We start from the raw sequence: 14,024 nt of genomic DNA on the forward strand, positions 1-14,024 counted from the left end.
GTTTAGTACGTAGAGGTTTGACAAACAGCACCCCTCAGCTAATCAGAAGAGTGACATGCAGTTCTTCGCAAAAGTCTTCAATTTGTCAGAATTAGGCCCGCTTTGTACTCTGGGTGAACATTATCATTTTTGGATTGCTGTAGGTTTTAGCATGCCTGGTTTTTAGTTGTGCCTACTGAACTACCTATTAAAAGTCATACTGTAGTTTCTTAATATCAGTAAATTATGTTTATTGGCTATATCTTAATATTTATATTAAGTTATATTGGTCTATGGAGTTTATCAAAAAGGATTTTCCATATAACAAAATAACAGTAAGCTGTTAAACTAAGAGAAGTCTATGTGATTTTCTGGCTTCCTACTTGTAAAAATTGGTAAGTATTATAAGAAATAGGCAATGTACTTGTGCACTACTTCTTTCAAATGTATTTTCGCAAAGGGTAAGAAACTTTGAAAAGGCTATTAAGCTTTGACAATTTTGAAAATAGATATTTTTAAAAGTTTCTCTTACTAATTAAATCTCTGATTGCGAAAGGAAAGGAAAATTAAGTCTGATGTACTTTTTCCATCTATAATAGCTCTTTATGTTTTGTGCTTTTCATAGCATAAATTGGGCTTGTTTTTCTTTCCTGGGCAATATTTATTTACTTTGAGTCTTCGTGCACTTGAACATTCTGGAGTTCTGCAGGATTAGTAACTACAGGGGAATGTCTAGCTGCAGATATTTTCATTGTGGGTTTATTGTTATTGCTTAAATAAAATCTGTTTATAGCTATGAGATTATGTTCCTTGAATATATCCCTCATTGTAAACAGTTTTCTAAAAACTTTCTCAATAAATATACTCTAAACCTGGCAACTTGAGATTTCAAGGGGGTTGGCCTTTTTGACAGAGTCTGGCAAATTTTTTCTTTCCCACAAAAATGGAACTGCTAGCAATGGCAGCAGCTATCCGTTTCTGACCAAGAGGTCAGAAGTTACTGCACTCTTCTGAGAGACGAGAGACTGAATCAAATTGCTGGTCTGATGAATTGAGGCATATTTCTGACCTTCTAAGGGAGAACCCGAGTCAGCAGGATGCTGGGCATTCTTAGGTACGTCTTCCTAAATCTTCTCAGTTGAAACTGTTCTACTTCCTAGAAATTACTTTAAAACACATTGGAGCAGCATCAGTTTCCTAACCAAGTACCCTATGCGGGCTTTTTCATTTTTCCCTTAATTTAAAGAAAGCTTGCAAATATTTTTTAAAAGTGGAACCCTTTGAACGGGAGTGCTGGTATCTCCAGATATCTTTTAACCTAGTACTTGGAGCATTTGCCGTGGAGGGCTGCTTCTCGTCTGTGCTCCAAAGCAAGCAGAGGAAAAGCTGTTTCTTGTGACATCCTCATCATCCCTACCTAACTGCATTTTTGGAGCCTACAGCATGCTGAGAAGGATGCTAGCAGGATAAGGCACTGTGAATGAGTTAGACGGGCAAGGAAATCTCTAGTTCCTATAGAGCTCTCTTGGGAATTATCATCAGACTCAGAGAGCTGTTTGCCCATTAATGGAAATAATAGGGCTGCACCTATCCTGAGTGGCAGGTGTGTGCAGTATGTCCAAGAGTCCTGTTCCCCTGGGCGTCCCTTCTTGTCAAGAGTCCTGTTCCCCTGGGCATCCCTTCTCTCCTACATACTCATGTTCCCTGATCATGGGTCCTCAAGTCATCAGTTTCAAGGACCTTGTTGGTAGAGACACTGTGCATTTAACATAACCTATTAAGTATCCTTCATTTTGAAAAAATCTGTATTTTTCACTTTATCAATTTAAATCCATTTTCTTGATTTTTGAGTACTTCCATGTCTATATGTGGAGGAAGACGTTCTTCTTTTTACTATATTAACTGTTAAACTGGATGATCTCTGTTTTAGGGCTAACTCCATTATATAAATTAAGAACAAATCTGATCTTTTAGTTGAGCTGGTGATGAGAAGTGCTCTGTGGTCTTTAGCATTCATACAAGTTTTCAAATATTTAAAGAATTTAGGACTATGTTTAGTTTACCTCAGACTGTTAAACAGTTTAGAATTGGCAATTTAAAAAGTGTTACAATGAAAGTGTAGCTGAGTTAATGATGATCAGTTTTTTGGCAAGGGACATTTCAGAAGTTACAGGGCTGTTTCCCAGCTGCCTAATTACTGATGGCACTTGTGCTTCTGTTCTTCTGTGCTGGGCAGAATATCAGACCTCAGCTGGTGGTCACGCTGGTGACTGATGTATGGAGTATGTAAATCCCGCTATTGAGATGGCTTATCCGTGTAGAAATAGGAAATCAAGGGGGACTTCGTAAGCGTATCTCTGCGTTTTTGCAGATAAAAGATTCTGATTTCCTTCTTCGCTAACATATGATTTCTACTGAACCTATTACATAAGAAATTCTCAAAGATTTGGGAAAATCTTAAAATACGGCTGACTCTTAAAATGTACTTGTTAGGAATTATCACAGATTTTAGATGTGAGTTAAAATGAATAATGTTCCTATAAAACATTTTTTGTTCAGTTTCATAATTGAAAATGTTTTGTTGTTCTGCTTCCCTCTGTTTTCTCCCAGTATGTAAGGATGTCACAAAGCTGGCCAATTAATTATTTTTGTTACACACTGAAAATGCTATCACTAGAGAAATGAATGGTTTTGGGGGTTGCAGAATCCAAGCATGACTTTAAAGGACAGCTGCCAGAGGCAAGGAGACCCAAGTTGCTGGCTCCTTCTATTGAAGGAGGAGAAGAAAGAAGACAAGTAGTCCAGATCCCACCACTCCTTTAACCAGAGCAGAGCAGGAGTTACTGATTCTTGCAAAAACAGGATGGTGGAGTAGGGAAATTCTTTAAAGAGAAAGTGATGAAGGAGCAGAGAGCTAAGAATTCGGTCTGCTTTTCTGAGAAGAGAGAGATGAAGCCGCTGAAAACCTGGCAGAAGGTAGCTGAACGTCTGAGGAACTCTGACATGTTACAGAGCTCAGGGACTGAGCCCTCATTAATGAAGAGGGGGGTTGCATTGATTTCCGCAAGTGCGGAGAGGATCCTGGGGAAGTTTTATTGGCCCAGGAGGTCATGGGATAAACTCAGGATTACGATGTTGCTGTAGAGAGGAGGATATAAACTGAAGTGTGATGGGTATGGAGAAATACAGAATTAAAAGAGTAGAAGTAGTTTTGACATGGAAACACGAGCACAGGCGGACATGCAAGTGGTAAGGATGTTTCCCAAAGCTTTGCAGAGTGTTCAGATACTCATTCTGATAAAATATACACTGAGCTAGAAGCAGTCACAAAAAGCTAGAGTTACAAATGTAACAAAAAGTTTCATTGTAGGCCTTAGTTTAGGCCCTTTCCTGACATTTGTTTAAATGACAGAGTGAAATTATTCCACAGAGTACAGTATGTTGTAAGAAACACAGGGGTACAGAGAAAACAGAATTGATTTCCATTAGTGTGCTTTACGAGCACAGCATGTAATATCTCTCTAAATAATATGAAGGCTTGTAATTTTTTTTGTTACTGTCTAGTTGGAAGAAATTTAATTTCTTAGCTTTCTTGAGTGTTTGTGCAGATCTCTAACCCTTTTTAAAGAAATCACAATTTTCGTGTTGAAGAGCCATCTATAGGATGGTATTTACCCAGAAGCAAGTATTACTGAGAGTAGATTATGGCTATTGGGTAGAAAACATTAACACTCGAGGATTTCATAACTAAAAAGAAACAGAATACTTTCTAAAGATTTTTCTTTTGAAGAGATGTCTCTCTGCAGCTCCCGATGAACAGTAAGCATGCATACATTACAGAGGCAAGATATATCTGCTAAGTTGTTTTGCTGCTTTCCAGGCATTTCTATGTATGTGGGATTTTCAGAAGCTATTTCCATGTATTTAGCATTTATAGATAGGTCATCATCCTGTTTTAAATCTCAGATTTAACTGCACAGTGAAATAGAAAGTGTTAAATGGTGGCCAGTGTTTTGATAATGGAAAGTTTTATCTTGCAAGAAGTTTTATCTTGCAAGAAGTTTTTCTTGTGCAAACTTACCAGTTTAATGCACTTTGCAGTGATGCTTAGCATGCAGGATTAATAGGTGTCTTTGAGGGCAATGTAAGAGTAAAGCAGAGTTAGCATATATCTGATGTCAGGCCATGGTACAATTCATCTTCACAAGCCTTTACAAAGGTAAAACTGTTGCATTTCAGTTTTTTGTTATAATACATCAGTAATGCAAAGTGGCAGCTGTTGCCAGAGTTGCTACCTTCCCGCTTGATGGAAACTTCCCAGTTACACCCAGTTCTGCCACTCCTGGTTTTAGGTCACTGTGTGTCACATATTTGACAACCTTTTGAAGGTTGTCCTAAACTTCCACATGAATAAATATTACTGTTCATTTGTTCTTCACTGGTTTATTCTGTAAGGTTAGCACAGTTGAAAATCAGCACTTTGATTAGTATTTTGAGTCATGGTAGATCCCAAAGATTATTCCATCTCCTCCTGCTTTATCTTGACAGCTAATATTATGTGAGGCCTTGTCTTCACCCATGCACATGTTTATCTAAAATTGATTTCAAAAACGTAATACTGTTACCATTCTGGATGTGGATTATTTTATGTCAATTTAAGCCTGGTTTATTTAGGCTTAGCCTGTATTTTTAAACTTCGTAAAATAAGCTACAGATTTAAATTATATATAAATTATTATATTGATAATTATCCCCAGAGGGACATGTATGGGTTTTAATCATGCACATTAATGTATCTTAATGCATAGACCTGTAGAAGTCATTCTCTGTGAAGTCCTCATTTATAGGCTTTATTGAGACAATTAACAAAGTGTCTTCATAATGGTGCCTTCAACTCTTAAGTGTACCCAGTCATTCATAGATCCTGATATTTTTCATCTGTGCACTACGTTCTTAAGCCAATTTCACTTTGTGATTTTTTTTTTTGAGTCCTGTTGAGATCACTTGTTGATTACTTGTGCTTGAATTTATGTGATGTTTATGGTGCATATTGAGGTTGTGGTAGTTATATTTTACCATCTGGAAAATAGAATTGACATGGGCCTTTAAATAGCAAGGAGAGCAGAGTGAAGGCTGTCAGCCTTCATTATATTTATCCACTGTGCTTCATCCTGCATCCCATACAAATCTTTCATCCAGTGTCTCAGAGGAATGAATTGAGAACATCAGCTTCAGCTTAGACTTGCTGGGTGAACCTGTCCCCACTGAAGTCAAGAGCAAAAACTCCACTTATTTCATTTGGGCGAGATTTTCACTGTTGTTTTTTGTTGTTGTGCTGTAACTTTGATATTATGGAAATACATAGTGCTCTTGTGAGTATACTTTTAGGAAACACTGGTTGAAACTTTGCCAAGGTGCAGGACCTGCAAGGCAGACAGGGAGGGAAATGCATTCGGTACTGTCAGCATCATTCAGTTTGTGTTTAGAATGCAGTTTTAGGTATGAGAGAAAAAATAAACTTGAGTATTGTATAATAATATTGTATTAATAATAATTCCAGAAATAAATACTTGCTAGTGTGGCCAGTTCATAAACTTTTCTTGAATTTCAAAACCCGCATATTTAGAATATACGGAGCTATAATTTCAAAGTTTTGGCGTAGTTTCTCTCTTTCTACTGTGTTGCCTTTAAATCAAGAAAAGAATATTTTATATAGAATTTATTTGTAGTGTATGTTAGTTATATAACTACTGCTGCTGGAGGCTGTATTGTGTTCTCCTAAGTCCTGCAGATAGTGAGTTTGTTATTTAATGTGAATATCTGACAAACATATTGCCGACCTAACAGTGATTAGAGTATGATGCCTAGAATGAGTAAGTGCTTTGGATCTCCACCTCTGTCACAAAGGAGTCCTGAATCAACATGTCTAGCTGAAAATACAGCTTTAAAAAAACAAAAACTTTCTACCCCTTTTTATATTTTTGTATTCTACTCAGCAGCTCTGTAACAATCGCTGGATGTTAAAGAGCTCAGTTAGTGTGAACTTTAAGAAAGCTTTTATTAATAGTTGCATAGTATTAAAATGAACTATATTTGAATGTGTGTGTGTGTGTGTGTGTTTTTAGTTTTGTTTTATTTTAAATAATAGATCTCTTAAGTCTACTGATTATTGTAAGAAAAAGCAATAATGGAAATCCCAAATGAATCCTGTAAAATGCAGCCCGGTCCATGGAAGAATTACACCTATGGAATAGGCATTTGGATGTAAAGGAAATTATCAGAGTATAAGGAACGTTTTCAGGTCCCTAAGTATATTTTATACATTTCCTGCAGTGGGTGGAGAAAACCACTGAATTTCTGTATTCTATTTGCCACTGAATCTCTGTAGTGCAAACCTGGTACTAGAGCTGTCCACAATGGAAACTACAGGTAACTACGCCTTGGGTTTCTTTTGGAATTTAAGCCAGAAGAAAGCCATTTCTACCCCTGGTGCTGCAATGAAGATTTTCACAGTTGGGTACTAAATGGCATAGTTTGTCTTCCTGAGACTACATTGCACTGCTGCTGCTTAGCCTTTTGCATTATCAATGAAATTAATGAGGAACAAGGTGCTCATAGCTTTGGTGTTGCGTTTCAGGTGCCTGTGGGCAGCAGAGGAGCTGACAGGAGTTATGTTAACTTTCCACACTAGCAACAGCAGAATTAGGCTACAGTCATCATCGGCAACAGCAGCAGAAGTTGTTTCATTAACACATTACATGCATCCTCCTCTTTTTCATCCCACTTTCTTACCTAATGGTATCTGCTTAATTTTTAGCTCTCTGAGAGAGAATATTGAATAAACGTTCTTGTGATATTTGAATGCAGGACCTCAGTGAAATAGGACAATTTAAACAGCAGACAGAGCTATCATTCATCCTTTTCTGTAGCTGCGTGGTCCCTAACTTTAATCAGCAACCCCACAGGACCAAGCCTCCACGTCTTGCTGTGGAAGCACCTGGCAGTCACTGTGTGAGCTCACTGAACTAGCCTGACTGGGCGTTCCTGCCCTGGCTTCTCATCAGACCTTTGGTTTTCTTTCTGCCTTAAGAGTCTCATGCAAAGCTCATTGACAATCAAAGCATATTTCCATTGACTTCAGAGTCAATGCTTTTAGCTTAGCCCCTTACGTGCTTGGAAACAAGCATTCTTCTTCTCTGATGAATGTGTACGTGCCATGGGATTCTCCTTTTTTCTTTTTAAGTGCGATGTTGAAGCTGACATGGCTGGTTAGCCTTCTAAGCAATGCTGCCTGGCATCGACGAGGGCTGTCCTGAGCAAGGAAGTTGTTAAGTGGTGGGTAAAGACTTCCAAAAGCAGTGCTGAGGCTGATGCTTCGGTTCCCACAGTTCCTATCCATAGTCCTGTGCTGAGCTCCTCCGAGAGGAGAATGGAGTTGGCAGGCAGTCTTCTGAGGCAGGACCATGGTGACCTTTAATGACAATGGCTGAGGAGGAAGTGGAGAGTTGTGGCTTATTCAAGTGGCATTAACACATTTGATGAAAGTGGTGTTTTGGTACAGAAAATTACTTTTTTTAGTTGTTTGCTTCTTCTTTTTTTTTTTTTTTGAAGTCCTGACACAGCCACTGTACTTGTGTATTTGATTTATGCACATAAATACCAAATATGCACACCAGTCAGGTATTTTTACAAGCACTGTAGCAGTTAAACTCTGACCTGGCAATGTGGAAAGATTTGATTTGTGTGCACAGAATAGAAATGTGTATGTGCAGATGCATGTTGGAACTGTCTTCAGTACGTTTGGAAATTTAATACCCTAACTTTGAAATAGTAGTGCCAATAAATATGTTGATTTTAATGAGGAAAGAGAGCTTTTTCTTTTTCAGAAAGACTTAGTTAAAATTCAGGAAGTCAAACTACTGAGGAGTTAGCACTAGGATTTATAAAGCAACATTGAAAGGGAAGCTTAATTAACATTTCACTACCCTTTCAATTGCACTGAATGCATGTCTGGTTTATCACCCACCTAAATATGTTAGTTTGTATTTGAAGAATACTTGTCACAGTAAGCCTTCAGGAGAAAGCTCAGGCTTTTTCCTATAATCTCATTATAGCATTTATATATTTTATTTGCTTGCTTTGACCTTGAATGAATTAGAGGGAATATTCAATGTATATATTATGTGTTTTGGGAAATAAGTACTTGAGGCTGTTTTCTTTTATGGATTAAGTGTACCTTTGCTTGGATATTTTTTTTTTTTTTTTTTTTAGGTAATTGGTCCAAGCAGTAGACTGATTGGCACACCCTATATTAGTAAGGTGATTATTGATGGATGAGCACATACAGCACTAAAAGATATGCTAAAGCAGGTCATCACTGGGAGGGATGCTGTTCCACGTTCCTTAGGATGAGTGAAGAAGAAGCAGCTTCTTTTCTTTCTTTCCCTGAAGAATACAGTGATAGCAGAATTGAGATATTAAAAAGGGCAGCATAGATTAATGGGGCAGTAATAAAGTAAATGAGATCCATTAGCTAAATTATGACTTGAAAAGTAAATTCCTTGGTAAGTGCCCTTCAGTGCCTCACGTGGAAAAAATTGTTAAAGCACTCGTAACATCATTCATAGTATTAGATTTTGGACTGTTGTGACAATCTTAAGTGACAAAATCTTAAGATAACTTAGATAAAGATAAACTTCATTCAGATTTAGTGCTCGGTAGAAAACTTGAACAATTATATGCAAATGTAAACACAAGCTTTTTTATTTCAAGCCTTATCAGCATGTTTTATGTGCTCCCAGTCTTTCATCAAAAAACAAAACTTTTTTTCTTCCTGTTAAGCATTTTCCAAATTCTTATGATCAATTTAATTCTTACTTTACTGCTGGAGCACCAGCACTTTAGTGACTAATGTTTCAAACAGACTTTAAACTGGAATGTGTGGCTTTAGCGAGACATTTCAGTTGTGGATTTATATTAGACCAATCATGAAGTGTGTGCATTACAGTTGGAGTGCTTCATGTATCTGATTGCTCTTTGATTTTTAGACCAGCTCATTTTCTGGAACATTTAATAAAAAAGGAAAATGCACTTACGTTCTTAGATTTACAGGGTTTATTGCCCATAAGGAGTAAAATGTTATGGGTTTAGAGATAAAACATATACACAAATCAACTAATCAAAGCTGTAGATACCAGCTTGAAAATGCTCTTTCACTGATCTTCAAGAAATAGATGGCTCTAATCCTCTGAACTGATGTGTTTTGCTTCCCTTTCCCCGTCCGCCTCCAGAAATGTACAGCTGCATCTCGATGATTTTTTTTTCTTTTTGAGCGTAATTTTTTTAAATCTAAAATTGGATTGTAAATAACAAGCAACATATTTCTTTTAAAATGCATGAGAGTGCACAGGGAGAGAGGAGCATTGGTGCAGTAGGTGGAGGTCTGAGGGCACGTCTCCTTTGCGCTGCCTGCAGCTGTAACCCGGCCAGTGCTGGGAGAGGGTTGGGACTTGGCTGTTGCTATAGCTCTGATGTCAGATGCTCACGCTAACATGTGGTTGGTTATTTTACGTTTCAGATCACTGCCTGTAGTGGAGCACAAAGAAAACGACAAGACTCCCACATCTTTCAGTGAGAAGAAAAGAATCAGCAGAGCAGACTAATACAGACTTGTGTCTGGTGGCCTTTTTGCACAAAGGCTGCCTTTAAAAGAGAAACACAGTGTTATTTAATGAGCTGTGAGATGAGGCGCTGCTGCTAACACTCAGATTCCAGGATTCATCTGCTATTCATTGTGCTTAATGTACATGTTTCTACACCGTGCATTTAGAAGATCCCAGAGAAGAATTCAAAACGGCTGCGGGGGAAAGACCACCAAACATGCCTACAGAAACACTACCAACAGGTAGCATGGTGAAGCCCGTCAGTCCCGCTGTCACTTTCACGTCTGCCGTTCCTCTTCGCATCCTGAACAAAGGACCCGACTATTTTCGCAGGCAGGCAGAGCCTAATCCGAAAAGACTAAGTGCAGTGGAGAGACTAGAAGCTGATAAGGCAAAATATGTCAAAAGCCAAGAGGTCATCAACGCCAAACAGGAGCCTGTGAAACCAGCGGTGCTGGCAAAGCCGCCGGTGTGTCCCGCAGCCAAGCGAGCACTGGGGAGCCCCACCTTGAAAGTGTTCAACAACAATGCAAAGACTGAGAGCGGTGTCCAGAGAGAAAATCTGAAACTAGAGATTTTGAAAAACATCATTAATAGCTCCGAAGGCTCCAGCTCAGGTTCAGGTCATAAACACAGTTCACGAAACTGGCCACCCCACAGAGCTGATTCAACGGAACTGAACCGACACTCGTTCGCCGAATCTTTAAAGGTTTACCCCACGCAGGGCCGCAGCAGCCCTCAGGAGAGCAGCTCCAACGTGAGCAGAAGGCTCCTAGACCAGTCGACAGAGACTTTCTTGCATGTCTCTCACAGCTCCTCAGACATTAGGAAAGTAACTAGTGCAAAGCCCTTAAAAGCAATACCCTGCAGTAGTTCAGCCCCACCTCTGCCTCCAAAACCCAAAATCGCTGCCATTGCCACCCTGAAATCCCCAGAGATTGAGGCAGTTGAATCTGGATGTGGAGTTAGTAGAAGACCCTCCCTACAGCGATCGAAATCTGACTTAAGCGACAGATACTTTCGTGTTGATGCAGATGTTGAACGATTCTTTAACTACTGTGGACTGGATCCTGAAGAGCTTGAAAACCTTGGGATGGAAAATTTTGCAAGGGCTAACTCTGATATTATATCCCTCAACTTTCGCAGTGCAAGCATGATTAGCTCAGACTGTGAACAGTCTCAGGACAGCAACAGTGACCTTAGAAATGACGACAGTGCCAATGACCGTGTGCCATATGGCATTTCTGCAATTGAAAGGAATGCCAGAATCATCAAGTGGTTATATAGCATCAAGCAAGCGAGAGAGTCACAGAAAGTGTCCCATGTGTGAGAGGAAATCCACAGGAGGAAAAGCAAGGACTGTATCTTTGTCTGTGAATATTCAGTTGTGAAGGGTTGTGAAGTCTACTTGAAGTCTTGTACACCTCTCAAATCTCTTTGTGTTGCTTGTTGTGCAATGTTTTCAAGTTGCATGCCTGTCAACATGTGAACTGACCTGGCTTCCACTTGAACAATAACTAACTACAAAGCCTGGCTGAGCATACACATTATCTGCCAAAAGTTTAAGACAAGAATCTAATTAGGGCTTTGGCATAATCGAAAGTGTTTACATGGAAAGGTTATATGACTTCTTTGATATTTATGTAGTTCCTTGTGGATTTTATATGTCACTTTTTGTCTTAATACAGATATTGTCAACGGATGTTACTAGTTTCTAAGATGAATCAGAATCCCTTTGGGCAAATAAAAGTAATATTGGCCAAAATAAGAGATTTGGACATATAACAATAGGCAGAACAGCCTGATCTCTTGCAGAAAGTGGCTTACTGGCACATGTAAAACTGTTTCTAAAAGGCAAAGAATGCTGCATTTTTGTTAAAATATATATCCCTACTTGTAGTAAGGGACTGTTCAGTAAGAGTTTTCATTTTCTAGGTAAGCTCCCTCAGTTTTACAGCAGAAGTAGTCTAGTGAATCTGCTTGACATCTCATAAACTAAATGAGTCTTGTATTTTGTTTGGGGTAAGCATTTTAATGTTTTTATATTACCCCATTGGAAAGGCTTAAAGAAGGTCAAAGTCAACAGATGAGAATGTCTTGGGTGTGGGATTTTGTGGGTTTGGTTTTTACTCAGAGATTCCTGGTCTTAAACTTTTGACAGGAATGATTAGATCCTATAGCTGATATTGAATGCCTTTATTAGTCAAACACATAATGACTACCAACTCCATGCTGTCCTTTAATTTTTTGTAGACCTATTTGAACAGTTCATGAACAAAAATGGAATCACACAGCCATATCAATATAATGCCTCCTATTCAGAAGTAAATACACTCAGTAGCTGACCTATATCTGAGAAATTGTGATTATGTTGTCTTGCATATGTTATATCTAAGGCTGTGAAAGTTTGTTACAGCTCTAGGAAAGTGTAGAAACATGACAGTATAGCTTTTTTTTTTTTTTTTTTCCCCTCCTCTCCTTACCGTGGTTAGTGCTGCAGGTCAACCTGTTACAAATCTTTTGACAATCTGTGTCTTCCCAGTGGTTTAATTAACTGTCATTTCAACTGGCAGTTGTGGTGTGGTAGCAGAGAAGTTGAAAGTACAGTGGTCTGCTTCATTATTATTGTATACATGCTTTGAAGTAAATTGCAGCACTACCTTATACTTCATCAGCTAATAGGAAACTTTTTTATTGTGTAAATGCTGTAAGACTTTGTATATACTTCAGTTGTTACGAAATCTTTAAAAGGAAGAGTGTTATGCTAATAAATAGCTCCTGGTGCAGGTACAGTGGTTTTTTTGTTCATTTTTTACTCCTCTCAAACTATATCGGGAACTCAATTGCAGAGTGTTTTAGTGCTGTAGAAAGCCTTGGTTAAATAATAGTTCCAGTAAAAGGTTTCTTCCTAAAAGTGCTTTTCAGAACATAATTTTTAAAAGTAACTATAGCAGCATGATCTGTCTGAAGAACTAGAAGAGATTTTCAGGACTCCTAAAATAGCTTGCTTCTTCCTTACCTAGCAATGTTACTGTTCCCGTTTATAGCATCTGTTCATAATGAATCACTGCAGTCTTCTGAATTATTCTTCAGTAGTGCTTATTTATATATTTGAATATTAAAGATGTTTTACAAAGCCAGGTTCTATCTTTTCTTTAAGGAGCCTGTAGCCCAGCTTTTTACCAGTAGCCACAATTGATGCAGGCGAGGCTAGCAGTCACGTAAAGCCACGCACTCATTGTTGACTATGGAATTATCCTATATCAACTTTTATATAATTGTTTTCCAAATTATTCTGTATGAAAAAAAACACATTTTCAGTTTCAGGAGAATACTCTGCCTTCTACAGGTGGCTTCATGATCTAAGACTACAACATTTAGTTTGATCAAAAAATGTATTTCGGCTACAGGCACATTTGTGACTTATTTTAAGCTCCATGGATTTCAGTTGGCATTGACATCACACTGGTTTTTCAAGCATATTTTTCCAATAGTGAGTTCTACTCAGCTCAGTGACTATTTTGCCARTGAAAGTAGTGCTTTAAGGGATTTAAGCCAAGTGTAATGCAGCTGTACAGCAATGAAATAAAGAACTTAAAACCAAAATAAAAATGCACTCCCATTGTTCTCTCTTAAGCGTTTTAAGAATGATGATAAATGTGCTACCTCTAACTGTTGTCAGCCAAAACATTAATAAAGAAGCCTTTATAACCAGCAAATAGAATAGAGCCTGTACTAGTGATCTGAATGTACTTCCCAGGGCTTGTTCTGAAGCTGTAGGCTCTGAGAAATCAAACTCATTTTCTTTTAATGCCACAAAGGGGGTTAGGCTTGTGAGCTATTGGTAAGAGAGTATTTCCTTACCCAGGCTCTTAAGAAACACCTTTGACGTAGCATAACAAGGATCTTACTGCACTCTCCCTGCTTGTTACAGTGTATGTGCAAATAAGATTGTACAGGACCCAGACTTTCAGAGACAACTGTACTTGCAACTCTGGTGAGGTTGTAGTAATCGAAAAGAAATTACAGAAAAGGTCATCTGTTGCAAAAAAGTCCACAAAGATTTGGACAAGCAGATAACAGTTGCCTTCATTTGTCCCTTTATTAGTATTTATGCTGATAGGATTTAATATGTCTTTCTGTTACCAGTATGTTTGTATAGAAGACACATCACTGGTGGCTGATTCATTTTTGTTTTCAAATTGGAATAACCCTTTTGCCTTTGCAAACAGTAATTCAGGCGTTTCTGGTGTGCCCATTATTTTGTCTGTGTCTTCGGACATTCCCAAGATCAGTGTTGAATTTGCAGGCAGCTGTAATGGACTCAGACGCCTCAACTGAAACCCATTTCAGTCATGTTCCTGTTGACTTCAGTGGGCAGTT

At 38.4% G+C, this 14,024-nt stretch overlaps 1 protein-coding gene across 4 annotated transcripts in view; it reads left to right on the top strand.

Moving 5' to 3' along the window:
* The window catches only part of FAM110B (family with sequence similarity 110 member B), a 117,251-nt gene extending 104,450 nt beyond the window's left edge, over window positions 1–12,801 (top strand). For all 4 annotated transcript variants that reach the window (XM_026054716.1, XM_026054714.1, XM_026054717.1 and 1 more), the window contains exon 2: window positions 9,557–12,801. In XM_026054716.1, the coding sequence (XP_025910501.1) occupies window positions 9,859–10,971 (1,113 nt within the window). In that variant the 5' untranslated portion in view covers window positions 9,557–9,858 and the 3' untranslated portion in view covers window positions 10,972–12,801. The remainder of the gene's footprint in view (window positions 1–9,556) is intronic.
* The last annotated feature ends 1,223 nt before the right edge of the window (window positions 12,802–14,024 follow it).

This window comes from Apteryx rowi, unplaced genomic scaffold (genome assembly GCF_003343035.1).
Source record: "Apteryx rowi isolate R43461 unplaced genomic scaffold, aptRow1 scaffold_96, whole genome shotgun sequence".
Taxonomy (NCBI): Eukaryota; Metazoa; Chordata; class Aves; order Apterygiformes; family Apterygidae; genus Apteryx; species Apteryx rowi.